This window comes from Cebus imitator, unplaced genomic scaffold (assembly GCF_001604975.1).
Source record: "Cebus imitator isolate Cc_AM_T3 unplaced genomic scaffold, Cebus_imitator-1.0 Scaffold79, whole genome shotgun sequence".
Lineage (NCBI taxonomy): Eukaryota > Metazoa > Chordata > Mammalia > Primates > Cebidae > Cebus > Cebus imitator.
This window is the reverse complement of record NW_016107394.1, coordinates 6,174,614-6,198,035: the sequence shown is the minus strand read 5'-3', so window position 1 is coordinate 6,198,035 and position 23,422 is coordinate 6,174,614. Positions and strand designations below refer to the sequence as shown.

Sequence of the window (23,422 nt, the reverse complement as noted above, 5' to 3'; positions counted from 1 at the left end):
GTAAAAGATGTGAACAACCCCAGCATAATGCCAGGCACACAGTAAGCACTCAGGGCATGTTTATTAAATCTGAATCATACTGTCTCAAAGAAACAATTGGCAGGCAGAGACTCCCTCCACCACATACCTTCTGTGTTGTTGTGTTTGTTGTCTGTGTTGACGGTTTAGTGAAGGTTATTTTCACAGGAGACATGTGGGGTGGTAAGGAGTTGGCAATGCTCTGCATGATGTTGCTCATCTTGGGACTACCACTCACAGGCACAGTGATCGTCTTTGAGACTGGAACAACAGCCTTTGGAACTTCCTTTAGAACAACAGGAGAGGAGCTGGAAGAGTTTGTTCGCCTTCGTTTTCTGGGCTTTTCATCTTCATCTGAACAGCTTACACCTGAAGGGCAATGACAATACTGCTATATGTATACCAAACTAATGTTACATTTTACACTTTATTTTTAAAATCTTTATATCATCCTTGACCTCTCTCTGTATTAAGCTGTTTGCCAGTAAGTCCTATCAGTCCTCCCTCAGAGAAGTGGTCTCTGAATGCCTTCCTTCCTTTTTTTTTTTTTTTTTTAAGATGGAGTCTCACTCTGTCACCCAGGCTGGTGTGCAGTGGTGTGATCTCACCTCACTGTGACATCCACCACCCAGGTTCAAGCAATTCTCCTGCTTCTGCCTCCCAAGTAGCTGGGATTACATGCACCTGCCACCATGCCCAGCTAAATTCTGTATATTTAATAGAGATGGGGTTTCACCATGTTGGCCAAGTTGGTCTTGAACTCCTGACCTAAGGTGATCTGCCCACCTCGGTCTCCCAAAGTGCTGGGATTACAGGCATAAGCCACCGCACCCAGCCTTCCCTGCTTTCTTTAAACCTCTGACGGCCATGTCACGCCTTCTTATCTCTTGCCTGTATCTTAGCAACAACCACCTAAAAGATGTTCACCCTTCCAGTCTGTCCACTTCTATCTTCTCTTCATCCTATTACTAGTTAAAAATTTCACATCTAATCATGCCTATGCACTGCCTAAAATCCTTTAGTGGTTTTTATCTACCTACAAGATGAGACACAAAATCATTACCATATGATTCAAGACTCCATATCTTTCCAAGAACACAATACCTGTCACATCCAACCCTGTGTACCCCTATAGTCTTGGGATTCTGAACTGCTCACCATTCCCCAAAGCCACCTTAACCACATTCTATCCATCTCTGAGTATCCATATAGTACTGTTCCTTGAGGAATACCATCTACTATCAATGATCTCTTCATCATTCTACAATCATCATTTTATAAGCCATCTCCTCAGTGAAGCTTTCCCTTACTCCTCTAAGCAAAGCTAATCCACCTCTCCCCTAAGCTGTACCACTTACCACATGGCAATGTGATTGTCAATGCATCTCCCATTAGTAAGGGGCTCCCAGAGGGCAATAAGTCTTATTGGTTTGTTTCCCCAGTATAGTGCCTTGCACATACAAAGTTAGGTAAATAAGTGATTATATCCCAAACTAATGCTGTTGGTATGACTTCTAAGCATAAAGAAATAAATCTTCCTGTTACTTAAAACTACATACTATGTGAAATAGTTTCTTCATGTTTGAAATGCACTTTCAGTATTTTATTTATTTATTTAAGACAAATTTATGCTACTTTTCACTGATCTTTAAATGTTCACATTGAATAATTGAATTCAAATAAACTCTTTCAAATACATTTATTTTGATANAGTCTCACACTGTCATCCAGGCTGGAGTGCAGCACGATCTCAGTTAACTGCAGCCTCCGTCTCCCAAGTCCAAGTGAGTCTCCTGCCTCAGCCTCCCAAGTAGCTGGGATTACAGTTGCCTGCCACCATACCTGGCTAATTTTTTGTATTTTTAGTAGAGACAGGGTTTTATCATGTTGGCAAGGCTGGTCTCAAACTTCTGACCTCAGGTGATCCGCTCGCCTCAGCCTCCCAAAAGTGCTGGGATTACAGGCATGAACCACCAAGCCTGGCCTATTTATTTATTTATTATGGAGTTTCGCTCTGTTGCCCATGTTGGAGTGCAGTGGCACAATCTTGGGCTCCCAGGTTCAAGCGATTCTCCGCCTCCCAGGTTCATGCGATTCTCCTGCCTCAGCCTCCCGAGTAGCTGAGATTACAGGCACCAACCATGACACCTGACTAGATTTTGTATTTTCAGTAGAGACAGGGTTTCACTATGTTGGCCAGGCTGGTCTCAAATGCCTGACCTCAAGTGATCCGCTCACCTCAGCCTCTCAAAGTACTGGGATTACAGGCGTGAGCCACCACATCTAGCTCCAGTCTAGTGTTTTGAAAATGATCGAAAAGTAGATCTCTACAGTTATTTTAAAAGACCACCTTGGCTAAATCCACAGAAATCAGATATAAATTTAATTAATAGTCCGAGATTCGCAGTTTTTTCTTTATGAACTAAAGCCTCAACTGTTTTTGTAGACTTCTTAAAAATCAAGTGAGAAACATAAAACATAGCAACTCAACGTAAGAAATCTCTGCAGAGCAGACATCAACAATTATATAGCATGACTCATGAAATTAGTAATAAAATATTACCCCTACACCTTCAATTTTTTAACTCTAATTTAAACAGGAGTGACAAAGACCTAGAATCATTCCTGTCTAAAACAGCAAACAGCAAACCTCTAAGTTACAAATAAATCAAGTTTATAACTATACTGAGAAAAATGAAAATCAAATATTAGTGACCTCCGGTTGACAGGAAAAACAAAGCAAAAAATAAAATTAAAAAAGACTGGCTTCCTCAGTTTCTCTCACTTCCTCTCTCACCATGGGATCTCTCTGCATACAACTGCTCCCTTTCTACTTTCTGCCATGAGTTGAAGCAGCATAAGATCCTCACCCAAACTTGGACTTTCCAACTAGCAGAATCATGAGCTAAATCAACCCCTTTTCTTTTTTTTTTTTTTTTGAGACAGAGTCTTGCTCTGTCGTACAGGCTGGAGTACAGTGTTGCAATCTCGGTTCATTGCAACTTCCGCCTCCCAGATTCAAGCAATTCTCCTGCCTCAGCCTCCCAAGTAGCTGGGACTACAGGCACGTGCCAGCATGCCCAGCTAATTTTTCTTTTGTACTTTCAGTAGAGACAGGGTTTCGTCACATTGGCCAGGTGGTCTCGAACTCCTGACCTCAGATGATCTGCCCACCTCGGCCTCCCAAAGTGCTAGAATTACAGGCATGAACCACTGCACCGGCTCCTTTTCTTTACAAATTAAAAAAATAAAAATAAATAGAAAGCAACATTGTCATAACAGAAATTAAAAATAAAAAGATGTGGGAAAAAAAAGAAACAATGAACTGGAAACCAAACTGCTTCACATAGGATAGAATCTAGGAATTAAAAACTGCAAAGAAAAGAAACTTCAAAAGGGACGTTACGGTCAATTAGAAATAAAGATAGGCTCTCTAGAATGTTTCACTGAATCTAACAGTTGGCTAATACATTATATAAAATAATCTAAGAAAATACTAAAAAGATTAAAATTATAGGAGAAATACTGAATAAAACACATATGTACATTCCTTCAGTTTCTATTCACAACATTCCTATTTCATGACAATCAAAAAAGTGAATTCTTAAGGCCAGCACTGTTCAAAGGCAGATTACCCACAGAGAACAAAAATGACAAGCACATCTCAAATCCCAGAACTGATTAAAAAAGCAATATATACCTAGTCATATGTAAAGAAAGGAATTCTTTAGAATCTTCAAAAACTAACCCTGCTAACAGCTAGTGGACCAATGATTTAATCCAGGAAGGCAAGTCTAATCAGAGCCTAGACTGCAGCATTTAGCCAAGACGGCCCTGATAACACTGAGAGTATCACTTACTTTTGACATAAACAGTACTTCCACTTGGCAAGACAACTACATTGGAGGCAGGACTGGCAGGTCTTGGAGACTTAACCGTTGCTATGCTGCCACTTGGAACAGGGGTAGAGGTTGGGGTTGACGTGGTACTTGTGTAGGAATAGCAAACCACTACTGAAGGAACGATAAAAAAGTTTGCTGTTAACTTTCACCAAAACTGTCCACGCATACAGAAAAATTATTTTTACTGTAGGCCAATTTTAACATTATTATGTGATCAGAAGTTAGAGGCCAGTATTAGGTATTAGGTCCACAGGTTAAAAGGCATTAATAACCTTTCCTGAAAATTATCACTTAAACAGATTTTTCCCAAGTATTTAACAGTTTATCTATAGGTGACATTGCTAATGGAGAAAAACGCAGTTACAAAGAAATAAAGTTTAAAATTACACTGAGAAAAATGAAAATAATTTTAACTCATGGCAGGAGTTGGACAATAGGCACTTACTTGTATTCCCTTTTAATACTAATAGCAGCATCAATGATGGGTGGATAATTTTTCCCTAACCTTAGCAATTTCTAATCTGACCACTAGGGAAGAATCAAGGTAACGTTCTTTTCTATGTATCAACTCACTAGTCATTGCCATCTAAGCAACACAACAACTCAACTAAAATAATGACAACATCATATTTCAACCTATCATTCAATGAAGGGATACAGCTCAACAACAATAAGAATAGGTTATAGGCACCATTTATTGAGTACCACACTAAATCCTTTCCATACATCTGCACTAATTCTCACAATACTGCATTCTTATTTTAAAGATGAGGAACCCAAGGCTCACAGAAGCTAAAACTTGCTGGAGGTCACACAGCTAGGAAATGACAAATTAAGATTCAAACATATATTTGACTAGTGGAAACTCTATATTCTTTCCATTCTACCTGAGACTTGGTAGACGGAGGAACTCAATGTAGGCCAAATTTGTACACTGTCTTCCTCCAAATATACGTTTCCTCAGCCTAAAACAGAGCCTCACATGAATAAAAAGAGTGTTTTACTTACTCTGTTCCACGGCCATTGCTAGGCAAGCAAAGACAATTCCCCAGAGTAATCTGACAAATGCACTGTTTTTGGAGTCATTGTCATGCAACACGAAACTAAACTACTTGAGTCAATCCAAATAGCTCTCTCAGATTTAATATTACTCTTGGTGGCCTCTAGAGAATTGAAGAATTTCTAAAGCATGTGTATTTACTAGATAAATAATGATAAGAAAGCCCTTCTACCAGGGAATGGATTCAGCACACTGACCAGAACAAAGTAGTAGCATATATCACTGATTCCAGAAAATGAAAACAGAGCTTTATTTTCTAAAGCTATCAGTTCAGAATTATTTTTTTAGCAGCTAAATGACTGATGTTACCTTATTTATTTTCTAATGTCATCCATTAAGGCCTTCTATTCTTAAAAACACACTGATATCAAAAATCCATTCCGAGGTTTTTGCAATTTTGATGATTAACATAATTCATACCTTTGACAAAAGGAAGACTTAAATTTTGTCCAAGACTAAAAACCTGGCAGTCTAGTTTCAGAATTAGAGTTTCCTACTTTATTTCATAACCTTTAAACACTAGAATAAAAGTAGATGAAAAATAAGACAACTTTCCTTGAAATTTTCTTGAAGATTCTAAGGAAAGTAATATTTAACACAGGCATATTTTTTCCACTCACCTTCCTTGCTTCCTGTTTCTGCAGGCACTGGAAGAGATGCATTGTGCTGGATAGCTGCATTAGCAACAGCATTAGCTGTTACAGTAAAGGCGGTTTGGGGAACGAGCCGGGGCATCAGTGGTACCAACCGACGACCTTCAATGGACCATTCTGAAGAGCTATTAGGTCCAGACATACTAAACAAAAAAGAAAGTGCTGCTACAAGGGTTTTCAATCACTAAAAAGAAACCAAACATATTTTCTCAAACATATATAACTTTTTAAATTATAAAAAGTGCCCTGAGTGGATAGGAGAGGCTTTATTTTAAGCAAGCAAGATCAAAATTATGAATCAGAATTCAAGGAATGTCACACACTTAGGTTCTTACACAGTTTATTCTAAATCTAAATCTTATCATGAACATAACTAAAACTATAAAAAATCTTCCTATGCCTTCTAAATACATATCAGTTTTGGTTTCATTAATTTAAATCTGCTATCACTAATGAAACTAGTATTTCTACTAATTTTTATAACTTAATTTTATAATTAACGCAAGAAAGTAAAAAGCACTTATAATTTTAAAAGTCAGATTTTCCTTAATAATTAAGGATGAAGTTTACTGAATCTTTTTAAAATTATCTAACTGCCTGCATGGCCAGAGGTTCTAAGGCTTTCAAACAAGGGAAACTGAGACAGTAAACGAGGGAGACTAAGTAGAAAAGAATGGGAGAGTGCTGTATATATAACCGTATGTGTCACTGATAACGTATTATCCTTCCTATTAAAAATAGTCTAGATCTAAGGACACTAGAAGAAACCCACCATTATTTTTATTTATTTATACAGCCCTTCACTCTAAGAAGGAATTAAGACAGTTGAATTCTCTAAGTAAACACCACTCTCAGTTTCTCTACCCTATATTCCTTGAGCAAATTTTATCCCAAGAATCCAATCAGAGGTTGAAATATCAAAAGGTAGTTGTATCACTTCTCTTCACTTGGCTCCATGAAAGACCCTGACCAATGATTAGTGCTGAAGTTTAAAATTCACTCAGAAATAATCAATGTTTTCACTAAATCAGAAATATTTCTGCATTTGAAACCACAGGTTCTTCAAACTAACTTGGAGTTTAAGATTCTGTATGTCCACCCATTCTCAGATTTAGGTAAGAGTATACAAAAGCCCTTGTTAGTGGGCAGTGGAGTAACAATGATAATAATGATGAAGTTATCATTAAGCACTTATTTCAAGGATTGTTCTAAACATATTACATGTATTCACTCTTCAATCCTATGAATTTGGTAGTATTATTACCTCCATTTTACAGATGAGGAAACTGAGTCAGAGAGGTCAAATAACTTGCCTAAGTTCACACAAATAATAAATGTCTCCTCCAACAAGCATAATCTTACAACTGAAATTATTTGACAGATAGGTAGAAAGTATAAAATTTTTCAAATGGGTTTTGCGTTTGATGTATACCAATTGGACTGGTGTCAAATTACTACCAACTTTCATTGAATGGAATAAATCACTTTTACAATTTAAGGATTTAAGTTCAGTTCAGAAAGGAATTTCTAAGAGCTGATGAACCCAATTGGGTTACTGTGGAAAATGTGTAAATTCCCTTATGGTTTAACACAGTCCCACCTAAGACAAAGGAAAGGAGAATTCCTAAAACTTCAGTACCACTCACAAATTTGTTATTATATAATCCCCAAGTTGATGCTAGTTTTGAAACAAAGAATGGTACCAATAAGAAAGAGGCAGAAAAGGCTGTTAGAAGAAAAAATTCTAAAAGCTATTCAGCATTTTCTTGGTTTACTTCTGTTTTGCTATCTGTTTTTTAGAATATCACTAATAAGCTTGCTTAGTGAGGATTTACCACACAAATTAAGTGATATCTACACTTACCTGGTGCATTGCTTAAGTGGTGGCAGAAATTATGGAAGATTAATAATTTGAAGTACATGAACATATGCTGTTGAAAAGACAAAACTTGCAGTGCAAAAGACACAACTGCAACTTTTAGAAAGATCTATAAATCTTCCAAATTTCTACTCATGCAAACATGCTCAAACTTTGAGTGAAAAATTAAGTATTATGTTAGAATTAGATCAGAAATTCCTATTTGCTTAGAAATGAAGATGTAAGTGTAAATATGCATTAATTGCACAAGTCATCTAAACCAGACTTTATAGACAACATCTTCCTGGAGGGCTTCACTGGGATATAGATCTTAGTGTGAGTATAAGAATGTCTTTCTATTTATACTAAGTACAACAGGAGAAACCCTGCTCCAGTTCCTTTTCTGAGAAATCTAAGATTATACTAATGAAACTACCTTTTGGTATATAAGGCACCAGTAAGAAATTCTCATCTTCACACAGAAACTGATGCAGTACCCTGTAAATGTCTGACTGATTGAGGAAAGGGTTAAGAGGGCAGAAATTCCAAATAGTCACTTTCTCCTAAATCTAGAGATAACATGGGCAAGAGCGGGCCAATTAAAATATCCAAAGCTCCTTGACATACAAGGCATTAATACTGTAATATACTGACATAACTAAAAACTGAATTAAGAGTATCAAACTACTTAATAAGTGGTCTGGTGCCAAACAATAAACATGTGTTATGTTTCAAGCCACAAGAAAAGGTTTTCTTTGATCCCAGATACCCCACTCCTTTTGTTTCCTCTCCTTTGTGCTCAGCCTTCTCAGCTTTCTCATCACCTTTCAACCACATTCCTTCTGGCTTAAACTGCTATTTTGAGTGGGGGGAGGGGAGAGAAGGAGAAAGGGAATGCAGTCAGTTCAGATGCATTCCTTTAGTTGTTTTTCTAGGCTCAGAGTATGAAGCCCTCCTATAGATAATCTCTGGGACTAGGCTCTGTTGCTACTTCTGAGGGAAAGAGGCGGAGGAGATGGAAAGAATGAGATCTATTCCTCCCTCACCAATCCCCACTCACTGACCCCAAGCTCAACAAGTAAATAAAACATCTGATCCAACTAAAACAGTAATACAAAATATTAAAACAAGAATACAGAAAAACCTAAGCAGCTCAAAATTATACACTGAAGTAAACTCTTTTCAAAAAATGAAATTTATGTATTAAAGAAATCAGAAAGGAGAGAAAAAAGAGGAAACACAGGCAGATAAAAGCCAACTCTCAATTATCCATGCTAATGGAGAGAGGAGGGAAAGGGAGAGGTCAAATAGATTAAAGAAACTCGTATGTTATCCAAAAATATTTTGGCAAATACTTGTAAATTCTTCTACCAAACCTTTTCCAGGATAACTAACAAGTAGTAAAATGACTAATTAAAAATTTCACCTCCTCTCCCTTCCCACCCTCTGACTAGAGGTACTCCCAAGCAGCAAAATGGCTAAAGGGTGGGCAGTATTAGGAGGGGGAGGAGGGGAAGAAAAGGAAAAGCAAGGGGCATGGTTAATTCATAAATGGAATAATGTGCCCCTGAATAATTGAGAGCTTCAATTTGGAAATAAATACAAGAAAAAGCCTGAAATAATAATAACCTATTTGCATACCTGTAACTTGGTCTTTCACCCAAATATAAGGATAAATTCATTCTTTAAAGGGGAAAAAAGGAAAAGGAGACTAAATAAATGTTATCCTTTAAGTATGAAACTGATGCATCAACTTACAACTAGTCGCCCCACAATACCATTCCTTCTACAGTACTAATTCATTTCTAAGTGCCTCTGAATGCAAGCTAAGGTTTACTACTTGACCATCTAGCACATAAATTTCCTATTACCAGTTCTCAAATTAGAATCTAGGCTCAGTTACCATTATTTCTAGAACACCCCAATTCAAAAGCTTAGAGCAAATTACAGAAAGAACACATTAATTAATATTTGAGTGTTTCAACCACATTAGCCTGGCAGCTAGGTTACTAAATGTCTCTAACGGAAAATTTCCAAATTTCTACAGTGCATACCTACCACTGAAGAATCTCAAAATTCCAGAATAAACAGCTCAACTTTCAAACTATGCTGTTGAAAAGGTAGCACCCCATTTTATGTTAAGTAAAATGAGGGACAGTGAAGCACAACATGAAGCTCTTTGGGGTCAATTCAAATATTGCCAGTTGGTTTAAATACAATGTTTTAAGTTATCACATTACAGAAATGCACTGAATTTTTCCCTTTAGTTTTATTTCACACTATAAAACATTAAAATAAAAAACGAATTATGCTATAACATATATTATGAAATGTTTTATCATCTTTTATAAACATTTAAAGGCTAATTTCTGTTCCTTTGTATTCTTTAGGAGGCACTGACTCCATACATATTCAATTAAGGCTGGATCCTTGCCTTCAATACTCTACCACCCTCCACCCACCTCTCAAATAGTTATAATGATCAGAAAACAATTTGGTAGGAATCTTTTATTGTTTTATTTCGTTGGCTTTTTAAAAATAAATTAAGGGATGTTATATTTCTTAAAGACAGAACACAAATTTTACATTTTTTTCTGAATCTCAAAATACATGAAATAATGAGTCAGATATCAAAAGAGTTACAATGCCTATTTATAAGATAGTAACATCAAATATCATTACAAAGAACTTCTAAGGGGCTTTCAATACTTCAATTTTAGGGGTCACAATACTTTGTTACTGAACTTGGCTTCGAAAAAGAGAATCATCTGCTAAATTGCGGTGACTTTTAGTTACACAGAGATTACACTGTAACAGGATTTGACCTGAGTACTTAAAGCTTGCCTAACCAAATGCAAAAAAATATAACCAACTGAATAAACAGTTAACATCACTTTGACTGCTATGATCAGGATCCCTGAGTATACAGATATTTAAAAGACTCAGAAACCTGCTACACAATAAGAAGACTGTTTCAAAACTATGTTATACTATGTTATAAAAAATCAGGGATGGTATGACTAATGGCTTACTTATGTGCAATTGTTGTTAACCGTTCATCGTTTACTGCTCTCCGAACTTCAGCACGGTGGCGTTCTGTTGAGATGCTATGAAGAAAAATAGCCATTATAGAACTCTGCCAAGCAGGCAGCTCTTTTCCGTATTTTCATTAATGTTTAAGTCAACATTTTTCGGGGGGAAGGGGAACAAGATTGCTTTGTGAAAAAATATAGACAGGAGTCTAATATATATCTTCAAATGCTTTAACGTCTTAGAGAAAGATTCATATTAATTCTGTGTAACTGCAGAAAGAATTAGTTGCAAATTAGAAATGACAAGAAGACAAATTCAGCCTGATGTCAAGGTATTACTTCCAAATCTCAGAAATGTCAGACAACAGATGAGAATAGCAGAGCTTCCTGCTATCTAAACATGCAGATGCTGAATGACTTCCTAATCATGACTGCTAAGAGGATTTTTGTCTCTTAGAAAAAAGTCTTCCAAGGTCTTTTCTAAAGCTTAGGAGTCTATAATTTTATGATCAGTGAATATAATAAAGAAATGCGCCAGTGGCAAAATACTCTTTCCTGTGGCTATGTGCTATACATCTTAACAACAGGGTAATATTCCTTTATTACTCAACACTTCAGCTGCGTATCTTCTACATTATGCAATGTTACCAATGGTAAAAATATGCTTATATTAATCCTGATTAAACACATGTAAAGTTAATAGTAAACAACTTTTTAAAAGGTTATACCCACTCCATTCATAAATAGTCAATAAAATGAACACCACTCTTCAAATTGTATTCTGTACTACTTAAGCTAAATCTGTAACATGGACCAAAACATGTAAGGGGCTAGAAAACAGAATTTACAAGAAATATAAACAACAAACAAATACAAATTGTTAACTATGAAAGCAATAAGATTGAGAATTTGGCTTAATATCATCCCTATGCTAATGTTAATTAAGTAACCGGAAGCGTCTCTTCCATATTTTCACTTAAAAAGACTATGTTTAAGGCAATGACCACATATCACTACCCATTTATGTAAATTAAGGCATCTTCCTCACATCACCTCTTCCCTCCAACAAATACCACTCTAGGTCACCATATCCAGTTACTGCCAGCTCTTCTTTCCCTCACCTAAGTCAAAAGCGCCTCCTCTCCCAGGTGGGCCAAAAGTAAGATAATTTGCCTTCAACTCTTTCTGAAGAGTTTGCACGCTCCTCATTCTGGATTATATTCATTCTGGATTACACTATAATTGGTAAGTTACACAATTTTCTGTAACAGGGCACACAACTGGGATGGAGTCCCTCGGCACCAACAATCTGAACACCTCTGTTCTTCAACTTAATTTGACAGTTACTTAATTTGAGAGTGATAGGTAATAAAATCCCTCAAAATGAAATTTCTAGAGTCACGTTTCACAAACGTTTATGATAATTTACCTAAGAACTTTTGATAGTTCTCCAAGAAGATCTTTCTTTTCCTTGGTGAGATCCCCCTGTGCCCGAAGTGCACTGATAACTCCAGCATATGCCTCCAATTCTAGAAGAAGAAAATTATTCTATCAAGATAGGCATTTAATATTTTAATATTATGGCTATGTATAGTGAAACTTCAGGGCAAAAAAACTAAAAATAATCAAATGCAAATACTGTTTTAAATTCTTTTCAAAAATTTTATCTAATAACATTAAAATGTGGCTTTTATAATTTTATGTCATTTTGTTTTTCATTGCCTCACAGAAGTCGTGAATATAAAACATTTAGGTAGAAAAATCTAACAGTATTTTGTTTCCCACACTGTTATTGAAAAACACATAACACACATGATACCAACAACTGGGAATAGGCACCAAGTGATGTGATAAGGCTGAGAAGTTTTCAGCATTACTTAAAAGTACCCTCATTAATCAACTCTTAAAATAATTCTTTAGGCCTACCTAAGAATTCAAACTATATTCTACCTCCCTCCTGTATAGTTGAAAGTACTGTACGTACTATGCAATGGAAAAAATATTAGAACAAAATATTCTGGCTCCAGCACTGCCACTTACTAGTTGTGTGACGTTCAGCAAGTCTTTTCTCATCTCTGAACCTGTTTCCTTACCTAGAAGGGACTTTGTAGGTACGCTCCAGAAGTAAGATCCTCTGTATCTATAAAAACTATCATCAAAATGACTCACTGGGAAACACAGACATGAAATGCTTTTGCAGCAACTAGGACATAATATATTAAATCCTAATACCAGACATCTTCATTTCACTCTTTCCACAGAAATAACCATTAAGAAATAAAATGGTAAGTCCCCAGAACTGGTTAAAATATAAAACCAAAAGTCCCCAATGGCCTCCAATAAACTATACATGCCTCTCAGTGAGTGGCATATATAGTTTATTGTGTGCTACCGTTGTGTAGTACCCTCCCACACTGACTCTAGTCTTGGCAATGACTTGCTTTGGCCAAGGGAACAACAACAAACATAAGCTTGCTAAGAACTTGCACACAGGGCCTTGCTCTTTGGGAACTTTGAGATGACCAAGCTGTGAAGAAGCTGGGTGCAGCAGCTCACACCTGTAATCCCAGCACTTTGGGAGGCCAAGGAGGGCAGATCACAAGGTCGGGAGTTCAAGATCAGCCTGGCCAACATGGTGAAACTCCATCTCTATTAAAAATACAAAAATTAGCCGGGCGTGGTGGTGAATGCCTGTAGTCCCAGCTGCTCAGGAGGCTGAGGCAGGAGAATCACTTGAACCCAGGAGGTGGAGGTTGCAGTGAGCCGAGATCGCGCCATTGCACTCTAGCCTAGGTGACAGAGTGAGACTCCGGCTCAAAAAAAAAAAAAAGGAGAAGAAAGAAAAGCCACACGAAGAGAGAAGCCAGCTACCTCAGCTGAGTCTCGTCCCCAGATAAGCTACCACTAAATACCTGAAAGAACTCAGACAAGGCCAGCAACCCACAGAATGGCAAGAAATAATAAAGCGGTTATTGCTTTAAATCATTAACTATGAAACTATCTGAGCAAACCACAATTGTGGGAAATAAATGTCCAAACTAGAGTTGTCTTCACAGTCAAGTTGTTATGAGTATTTGCTATTTGCCAACACCTGACACACAAGAGAAATTTTTAAAATGTGAGCCAAATAATGAACGAGTGCTCACAGACTTGGTACTATACCGATAATAAACCGGTAGTCTCATTCAGTTGATATTATTCACAGTTCTGTCAAAAGTAAGCTTATGTAGAAGACTGGGCTGGGCTGCCTACATCAAATATAATTTTTACATTGAATAGAAATATTTGGCCAGGGCCAGACATGGTGGCTCACACCTGCAATCCCAGCACTCTGGAAGGCCAAGGTAGGCAGATCGCCCAAGTCCAATAGTTCCAGACCAGTCTGGGCAACATGGTAAAACCCTGGCTGTACAAAAAATACAAAAAATTAGCTGGGTGTGGTGGTGTACACCTCTAGTCCCAGTTACTCAGGAGGCTGATGTGTGAGGATCACTTGAGCCCAGGAAGTCAAGGATGCAGTGAGCTATGATCATGCCATTGCACTCCAGCCCAGGCAACTGAGTGAGAACTTATCTTAAAAAAAAAAAAAAAAAAACAAATCTGGCCAAGCGCCATGAGTTACACCTGTAATCACGGCTCTTTGGAAGGCCAAGGCAGGAGGATTGCTTGAGCTCAGTTCAAGATCAGCCTGGGCAACATGGCAAGACCCCATCTTTATAAAAAATTTAAAAATTAGCTGAGGGTGGTAGTGCGTGCCTGTGGTCCCAGCTACTCAGGAAGCTGAGGTAGGAGGATCACTTGAGCCTGGGAGGTAGAGGATGTGGTGAGCCATGTTCATGCCACTGTACTTCAGCCTGGGTGACAGAGTAAGACCCTGTCTCAGGAAAAAAAAAAAAAGAAAAGAAATGTCTGGTCCAACTGAATGACCTCAAGTTTAAACATCCTGAATGTTCAACCTGTGTTGGATACTCTGTAGACATTTCAAGGGTGGTCACTCTTGAAGGGCAAAGCTCTGCTGCTCAGAGTAGTGAAAGAAATGCTTAGTTCCAGGAAACTTATTTCAGCTTTTATCAGACTCAGAAGAGTCAAGAAAAGCACTAAGGATAAAAAAGAATGCAGTATACTCTAAATGTTTATGCCCTCCCCAATTTATGAAATATTTCATTCAACAGATCAGTATTTGAGTCCTATTATATATACCAAGTAGTGTGCTAACCCTGCCCTCAGGGAGTTAACTCTAGAATAGAGAGCTATAGTAAAACAAGTCATCAGACAATTATGATACAGTTTACATACAGTGGTAAAAGTACAGAGGAGAAATACATCATCTAGTGTGGAAGCAGATGGTTTAGTCAGAAAGAGAACTGTGCTCCAGGTAGGCAGGGTTAAAAAAAAAAAAAAAAAGCAAATGTACAAAACAAAACAGAGTAAAAGAACGGATGGTGTTTCATATTATTCCAGTAACTTCCAGTAACTATCAGTAATTATGTTTGAAAGTTTTACACTAAGAGCAGTAAAATATGTCTGTACTTAGATAGTCACTAACTCAAATCAGACTACTAATTGAACATTACCACTACAAGGTACCATGAAGAATATTTCTAGGAACAAAATAAAATCCCAGTCCTCAAGGTGATTAAAATTCAACAAGGCACCTAAGAAACTTATACGAATAACTATTTTAAAGATTTTAGTTCACACATGTAAGAGAATAGAGAAAAGTAAAAATGGAAAAGCAGTTTGTGGCCAGACTGAGAAAAGTCTCTAATTCTAGTCTAAAATGTTTTTATTTGATAGGACTCAGTAACTGATTGATCGTGGGAAGTAACGGCAGAAGAAAGTCAGATTTTGCAGCTTGCGAAATATTTAGAAGAATGGTAATGCCATAAAAAGAAATGAAGTGGTCAAAGAGAGGGAACAGTTTGATGAAAATGAAAAAGAAGTGCATACTTTTGACTTTATGCATACTTTGGAATTTATGATGATGAAGACATTATTTCTCAGAAAATAAAACTAAAGAAATACGACAAATATTTCTGACATTTCAAGTCTCATTTCAAGTCTAAGTCATGTACAAAATCAAGAGATGGCAACCTCACACACACAAAACTAGGACTCAGAACACAGTTACCACAGCTATTAGATACGTATCACTTCCTCCTCTTCACAAGAAATTCACTCATTGTGAAGAATCCTTATTAGCTTCCCAATCTCCTTCACATTTGCTGATGTCCATTTTGATGGGTATCCTTAGATCCCCACATATCTCAAATTTAGTTGAATTTCTGGTATTATTTTCCACACCATTCTATCGTAGTGTTAACACAAAAGTAGACTGAAAGAATAAACACATATGAACATTCCAAAAACAAAAGATTTGCCAAACCATTTTTATAAAGCCCTCAATTTGGTCTTTGGTCTATTAAATCAGCCATTTAAATACACTATAGTCCATAAAGCCCCATGTTAGAGCTACAGCTCAGGAATGATCATAAAAATAGGGCAGGGAAGAGGCAGGACAGAGAGAAAGAAGCATTTATCTAGCACTGGCACATTTGGTATACATAAAAAAATTCACTATCCCAATTTCTTTAATATGTACGTAAAATCTAAGTATTTAATAACTTATATTGAAATGTTTTATAATCTTTTAAAAGGACACTGCTAATTTTTAAAAACTATATGTATCTTTTCTAAACTTTGAACCTAGAGCTAGCATTTGAAGACAATTCAAAGGTTTCATTGTTATGATAATAAGCCAACGGGTGGGGAGGAAGTCTTTGGCAAATCACTATCAAAGCTCACCTCCCAAAGCGAGGGGTCAAAGAAGATGATACTACCATACAGGACGGCTGTTTTCTTTTGTATAGAAGCAGCTCTGCAGCAACATTACCCACACAGCTCTGACTAAAATTAGGAATAAATTTAGACTTAGAGGTTACCATTTTTATATTTAAACATAATCTCTCAATTCAAGGGCCCCAAAACCCAGAAACCCCAATTCAATCTATTGTCTTTGTGATATGTTCTGTAATTACTTCAGCTAGTAAATAAAGTCCAACTTTATAACCGGCAGCCTAACAAGTTATATTAATTGTATGTAAGAGTGTAGAAAACTATCATCAGATTAGCACTAAAAATTTAAATATAAGGTTAAAAAAAATTGACATCCACCACACCCTCCCCAAAAACAACTCTTAGACTTGCTAAAAGATGCTGCTAAAAAGTGATTTGAAATCCTCACAGTGGAATAAAAAGGGCAGGCAGGGCCAGAGCAGCTATGATTCTATCTGATTTACAAAATAAAAATTCCCAATAAAGATTTACTATGATGGGCCCTTTACGTATACTGTTAATACACATAACAAACTAATGAGGCAAATAGTGTTACCCTTTTTTTTTTTTTAAACATAACTGTCAACAAATTTAGGAAGAATAAATAACTTGTCCTTGGTCACCGGGGTCATTTGAGTAATAACTCAAATGGGGGTGATTTGAGTAATAATTCTTTTTCTCAATTTTCCCAAGGAAAATATGGTATTCTGCATGCATGGGGAGAAGTTAGTTCTTTACATACAATGGATACCTTAGCATTAGGGCTTCCTTCCCTCAATGCTGGCTGAGAATGGCTGCTGTAAGGGAAAAGAAGCACTAAATAATAAATTACAAGCATAAAGTGGGTGTTATTATTGATAGTAAGATATAATTTGAAAAAGTGAGCACAGCTTACATCAACTTAGAATTCAGAAATAGTATGTAATTCACACATACAGTCATGAAGGTTAAGAGTATGTTAAAATGAGACCGAAAGCCTATTCCCTTGTTCAAATACTGACTCCATGTCTATCAGCATTACCCTGGCTTCTAAGATTCATCTGTAAAATGGAGACAAAGCAAACAAACAAAAAAACACCTACCTTTTAGGCTTCAAAAGGACAAAGCTAATTCTTAAAATATTTAAATTAGATGTTGTATATAGAAGACTCAGAATAGCCAAGTAGCCCTCAATATATCTTAGCTACTAGTATTATTACAAATCACTTACCTACTATTTACAAAGCACTGTGTTAGGCACCGGGGGAAACTACAATGAGTAAGATGGGAACTGTATCTCCAAAGAATTTCTGATGTAGCATGAGATATGACGTCCATGCAAACAGCCGTGACCCAGGCAGAAAGGGAAAAGTATCAGAAAGGTAAAAAACATCAAAAATAAACATCATACCCAATTTTCGAAGAATTCTTTTGCATTCATCCCTGCTGAGATCCAAAAGGGTTGGCCACACAACAGGCATTGCTGCTTCTGTTTGGTAGCCCCAAAGAGCTTGTCCTCCCTACCAGAACAAAGAACAAACCAAAAAGTCAAATTACCAAAGTACGTTCAAGGGGCCACTCACCTGGAGATCCAGCGACAGGCTAAGAAGTAAACCAAAAAGATATTAATACTTTACAATCGTTTCTCACCACCACACTTACCAACTTCTGACAAATCAAGAATTACATCATTTGAACTAGCACAGTGGAACGAGCACAGGCTTTAGAGCCAGACACCTCTATGTTTCTAGACCCAACTACATGTAAAGTTCTTTCATAGTGGCTGGCATTTAATTTAATAAATAGGTGGCACTACCAACCTTGGGCAAGTTGACTCCTGTCAGCTTCCTCACTTATGAATTATTACATGATAAAATTCGTAAAGCTCCTAGCAAGTTAAAGAAACTTAATAAGTAACTTTCTTCTCAAGTCTTAACAATGAATTTAGATCCTGTAGCTATTAAACAACCATTTACCAAAAGTTTAGCTGTCAGGAACTTACTTACAACTGGGAATCACCTAGTGTAAAGGACAAAAAGACACGGCGCTGGGGACTTACAAAGAACCTGCTTAGCACAGAATAGGGCCGCTGTATTTGTTAAATGGATAAGTGAATGGTTCACGCGACTGAGAGTAAAACGAATGAAATGAATGAGCCCACTGTCCAGCCTAGAAGTCAGACACCGAACCGAAATAACTGCTATATCCCGTTCCAGGCGCTGGGGCTGCTAACTCCAACTCCATGTCCTGAGGTGAGCCCCCCTCCCCCTATTTCCCATAGTCCTCTCAGCTCAGAACCAACCCAAGGCAAGTAGAACTGGACTGCGCGCCCCAGCCGGCAGTATGACATAAAGAAAAAGGGTGGGGAGGAGGAAGAAGGGGCAGAGCCAAAGGAATCTGCTCCCTCCACAAGCCAGTCCCCGCCTCCAGACAGGATCTCGGAGGCGGCCGGCGACTGCTCGAACCGAACACCACGTCACGGCATCCCGGCGCGTCCCCTACAGCGGACCTCACAGCGGGGCCGCAACGCATCGGAAACCCGAGCAGTAGTTGCCGAAGCCCACTCGGGGAACTGGGATCTCGTAGGATCCTTCCCCACTCAAGTGTCAAAGAGGCAACCCGCCCCGCCCCCTCTCCAAACACGCACTCTCCCGCAGCACCACAACAAGAGCAGCCCGCCCAGGCTCCTCACCCCGGCCTCACGACGCCGGTCCCAATGTCAAGCCCAAGACCCAAGCCCCTCGGGGCCAGTAGCTGTTGTCAGGGGTCCCGGCTGGCACCCTCGCCTCACTCCCTCCCCAGCGGAGAGGACAACGGAGAAAGTATAGGCGAGCGGACAGCCAGCCAAACGACCTGAACTCACCGGGAGTCTCCCAGAGCTGGACCCCCGGAGTCCCAGCACCAGGCCTGCCAGAGTCCCCCTGAGTCCACCTCGGGGAGCCCCACGATCCCGTTAGGAAACAACGGAGGATGGGGCTTGGAGCCCCAAGCCGGGCTCCGAATGCTTGGCCCGGCGTTCCTTTAGCCTGGCTGGCCTGCCAGCATTTCCCAGGACCCTGCCTGAGAGTCACCCACCTGCCCGGCCTTTCGGGGCTCATCTAAAAGGCTCCTCCGCCAAGACTAGGGGACACCAGGAATTGGGTTTGTTTGCGGTGCCTCTGAAGGGGCAAGATGGCGACAGGTAACAGGGCGCAGGCGCAGCCGCGCGCGGCCAGTCGGGAGGTGTAGTTCGCCTTTCCCGCCTTTCGAAGAACAAACACCGACAGGCCTCCATTCATCTTGTCCTTCTTTTCCTCCGCGTTATGAAAGAAAAGGACAGACATCACGGAGGGTGCTGGGAGTTGTGGTCCGAATCCAAGCGCCAGCCTCTTTCGCTCTGGGTTTGCTATCGTGAGCGCAAGGAAGGCCGGGATTGTAGTTCTCTTTGCTTCTCCTGCATACCCTCCTGTCCCTGGCTTCGCGCGCCTCTCCTGGGCTGCCGTCTCCCAACCAATCGGCTGTGCTCTCTGCTACGTGTGGCGTCACACGTAGTGGCCAAGATGGCGCCGGCGGTTCGAGCGGTGGCTTTGCTGCGACCTTTAGCGAGGTTAGGGACCATGGGAGAGCAGCTTTGCTCCTGAAGTGCCGTCGAGGATTAGGATCGAGTCTCTTCGATCCCGAGGGCAATTATTAGCGGCGTCTAGCCCCCTAGACGGCATCTCGAGAGGGAATCCACCGTGCGAGAATTGATAAAGAGGTCATCGCAGGTGTCCGTAGCCGATTTGCGGGTTACGGAGTTGCGAGTAGAGAAGGGGAAATCCGAGCGTTCTCGACCTGGGTTTCCTCCACGTGTGAAGTGGGAATGGTAGTGATATTTTGTGCTATCTCTGTCAAGGGCAAGAAGGAGAAGGAATTTATTTGAGGCCCTACGACGTGGTAGGTTCACCCTCAGCCTTTGTTCTTATTTCATCTTATTTGTAGAGAAGGTCTTGTCGCCCCTGTTTTTCAGGTGAGAAAGGGGCCCAATATATAGTTATTCGCGGCCATAAAATCGAAGCCAGTTGCCTGGTATTGAAGATTCAATGAAATCTTGTGATTGACTTCCCTCAAAAATTTAAAATTTTGTACTTTGGGTAACATCGGATCTGGTAGAAACGCTCGTCAGAAACAGTTCTTAATATGCATTCTACAATTTCGAAACATAGTTTCCTTCTTGAAAAATTGGGTTAATACTACCCTGTAGGGATCTTGTGATGCACCACATAAACGTTCTAAGTTGTGAACCACCATACTAGCATATGAGACTGTTCATGTTCTTGAATGGAACTGTGGGTTAGGAAGAGAAGGTAAATAACAGCATTTAAGTTTCCTACTACTGTTTGCCCATTCGCTAAAAATACTCTCCGAGGTCCAGGAAGATCACTGTTGTTGAAACCCAAGCCTACACCTTCAGAAAATCAGAAAGTGGAACATACTAATTACCAGGCCCTCCCTCTGTTGTCTTCCTGATCTTCCAATGCATCCAGTTGCCTAAGAACTCTTGAGAAGATAGTAATGAAATCTTCATGGAGCTTCCAAAGTGGCTCACTCACATCGGTTGGAAAGTCAGCAAGGAAAGAAGCCTCAGTTTCTCACTATGTAGACCTCCCTATAAGGCTGCTTGAGCATCTTTGGGACATAGTAGCTAGCTTGAACTAGAGCAAGTGATCCAAAAGAGTGTTACAGAAGTTATAATGTTGTAATATGTATACACAGAGAGAGAGATTTAGATATGAAATTGCTGGGTCCGTCCCACAAAGCCAGGCGGAGCAACGAGCAATGGATGGAAGGAGTACTCAGACACAGGTATGCAGCGTAAGAGCAGCTAGGGGGCTGCCGGCACTAATGGCTACATGTCATTGCACCTACTTCTCTGTAAGAGAACAGCTGCCTTCAGCTTATTCTCCCCCGAAGCTTTGCAAAACCTTCCAACCTTTGAAGAAGGTTTGTGTCCTTTGCCTGTAATTTCTCCCACTACTCTGACCGATCTCCTATATAAAATCAGATTTTATATATGTTTGTATAAATGTATATAAAACACACTCTGAAGGTGAATTTGTACAAAAGAGTAAAGCTAGAACAACTGCTGGGAATAAGTTGAAGTAATACTAGGTAGCATTTATTGAAGAACCATTATGAAAAGAACACCTTGCTTATTTAAACCTTGCAAGGTTCCTATGACTTAGTAATTATTGTTCCATTTTACATTTGATGAAACCAAGCCCTGGAGAAAAATAATTTGTCCAAATTCAAATATCCTGCTCATAGAAGTTCAGGAGTCCAAAGGCCTATCTTTTTTTTTTTCTTTTAATGTTCTGTTCCTTTTAATCTAAAGTTATAGTGTTTCCATTAATATCATTTTCTTTTTTGTAGGTTTTTAATAAATCTTATTGGGGTTTATGTACTCCATTAGACAAAAGCCTCACCAACAAACTTTGTCAAGGTCAGTCTTTATCTATCTTTGTCTCCCTGTGAGGCTGCTGTGGAGCAATAAGTTTAATATTCATAGAAATTTTATTCTTTTTCAAAAAACATCTTCAAGGCATATTCTAAGATCTTTAGAAGGACTTTTGTCTGTTTGAAGCACCACCATAAATGTGAGGTCTTTATAGAGAGCCTTATAGTCAGTCATGCCCTTGTGTTCATCTTTAAACCACATTGTCCTGATAGCACCCTAAATTTAATCTCTGCCCAGAAGCTATTTCTTTTAACATCAATTGGCATCTGGAAAAGGTGGGAATGAGAAATACTTATATTGAAAATTAGTGAGTCCTGGCTTGTTTATCCTTAATAGTTTGCTCTTTACCCTATCTCCTCTGTCATTTTATAATAGACAGTTAGAAAAAGCCAGGTGGCACTTTTAACCCTCTGCCTGGGAATCTCTTTAATAAGAACATCTAGTTCATTAGATACCTTTTCTGCTTCCATGTTATCGTTAAGTGACAATGTTGCTGAAATTTCGTCCACTACGTAATAAATATCTGCATTCCTCTATCTTCAAATAAGATTTTCCTCACTTATCTTTAAATGTTCACATACAGCCTCCTCAAGGGATATCAGGCTTCAGCTGATAAGTCTCTTTGAAGCCCTTTAGGTTTTCACTAACACTGTCTTCAAGGTTCACCCAGTCCCAAAATTACACTCTTAGGTTTTGTTATAGCATCCCACTCCTGGTACCAGAATTAGATCTGCTTATCAGTGGCTGTATAACAAATCACTATAAAACTTTCTGGCTAAAAATAGCAGGATTTATTTTTGCTCATAAACCTGCAGTTTGAGCAGGGCTTGGCAGAGACACTGGCCATTTAGGAGAATGCATATTTCAACAGAGTCAAACAAAAATTTAAATGTGACTCCAAAGCACATGCTTTTCCCACTGTAACAGAGTTTTGTTTTGTTTTGTTTTGAGACAGGGTCTTGCTCTGTCACCCAGTGTGGAGTGCAGTGGCACAATTTTGGCTCACTGCAACCTCCATCTCCCGGGTTCAAGCAATTCTCCTGCCCTAGCCTCCCACAGAGCTGGGATTACAGGCATGTGCCACCCCAGCAAGCTGATAAGTTTTGTATTTTTAGTAGAGACAGCGTTTCACCACATTGGCCAGGCTGGTCTTAAACACCTGACCTCAGGTGATCCTCCAACCTCAGCCTCCCACAGTGCTGGGATTACAGGCGTGAGCCACCACACCTGGCCGTGTCATGATATCTTTTTCTTTTTCTTTTTTTTTTTTTTTTTTGCGACAGAGTCTCCCCCTGTTGCCCAGGCTGGAATGCAGTGGCGCGATCTCAGCTCACTGCAACCCCTGTCTCTGGGTTCAAGGGATTCTCCTGCTTCGGCCTTCCAATTAGCTAGGATTACAGGTGTGCGCCACCACACCTAGCTAACTTTTTGTATCTTTAGAAGACACAGGGTTTCACCATGTTAGGCTGGTCTGGAACTCCTAACCTCATGATATGCCCACCTTGGCCTCCCAAAGTGCTGGGATTACAGGGGTGAGCCACTGCACTTGGCCCATGATATCTTTTTTAGATGGATGACTATTAAATTTATTTATTTATTTATTTATTTA

General features: G+C 39.1%; 1 protein-coding gene and 1 long non-coding RNA gene across 11 annotated transcripts in view; one reads left to right on the top strand and one right to left on the bottom strand.

Annotated features, from left to right (window-relative positions):
- The window catches only part of EMSY (EMSY transcriptional repressor, BRCA2 interacting), a 105,757-nt gene extending 86,117 nt beyond the window's left edge, over nucleotides 1-19,640 (bottom strand). For 2 of the 10 annotated variants that reach the window (XM_017533032.2, XM_017533040.2), the window contains exons 1-8: nucleotides 19,413-19,640; nucleotides 17,749-17,857; nucleotides 11,953-12,052; nucleotides 10,524-10,598; nucleotides 9,133-9,174; nucleotides 5,601-5,776; nucleotides 3,879-4,031; nucleotides 128-387 (exon numbers count right to left, since the gene is read on the bottom strand). In XM_017533032.2, the coding sequence (XP_017388521.1) occupies nucleotides 128-387; nucleotides 3,879-4,031; nucleotides 5,601-5,776; nucleotides 9,133-9,174; nucleotides 10,524-10,598; nucleotides 11,953-12,052; nucleotides 17,749-17,818 (876 nt within the window). In that variant the 5' untranslated portion in view covers nucleotides 17,819-17,857; nucleotides 19,413-19,640. The other 8 variants (XM_017533039.2, XM_017533042.2, XM_017533033.2 and 5 more) reach the window with 7 other exon arrangements.
- Nucleotides 19,641-19,782: 142 nt separating this feature from the next.
- Nucleotides 19,783-23,422, top strand: part of LOC119471949 — a 20,024-nt gene continuing 16,384 nt past the window's right edge. The window contains exon 1 of the long non-coding RNA XR_005201051.1: nucleotides 19,783-20,252. This is a non-coding gene — a long non-coding RNA (uncharacterized LOC119471949). The remainder of the gene's footprint in view (nucleotides 20,253-23,422) is intronic.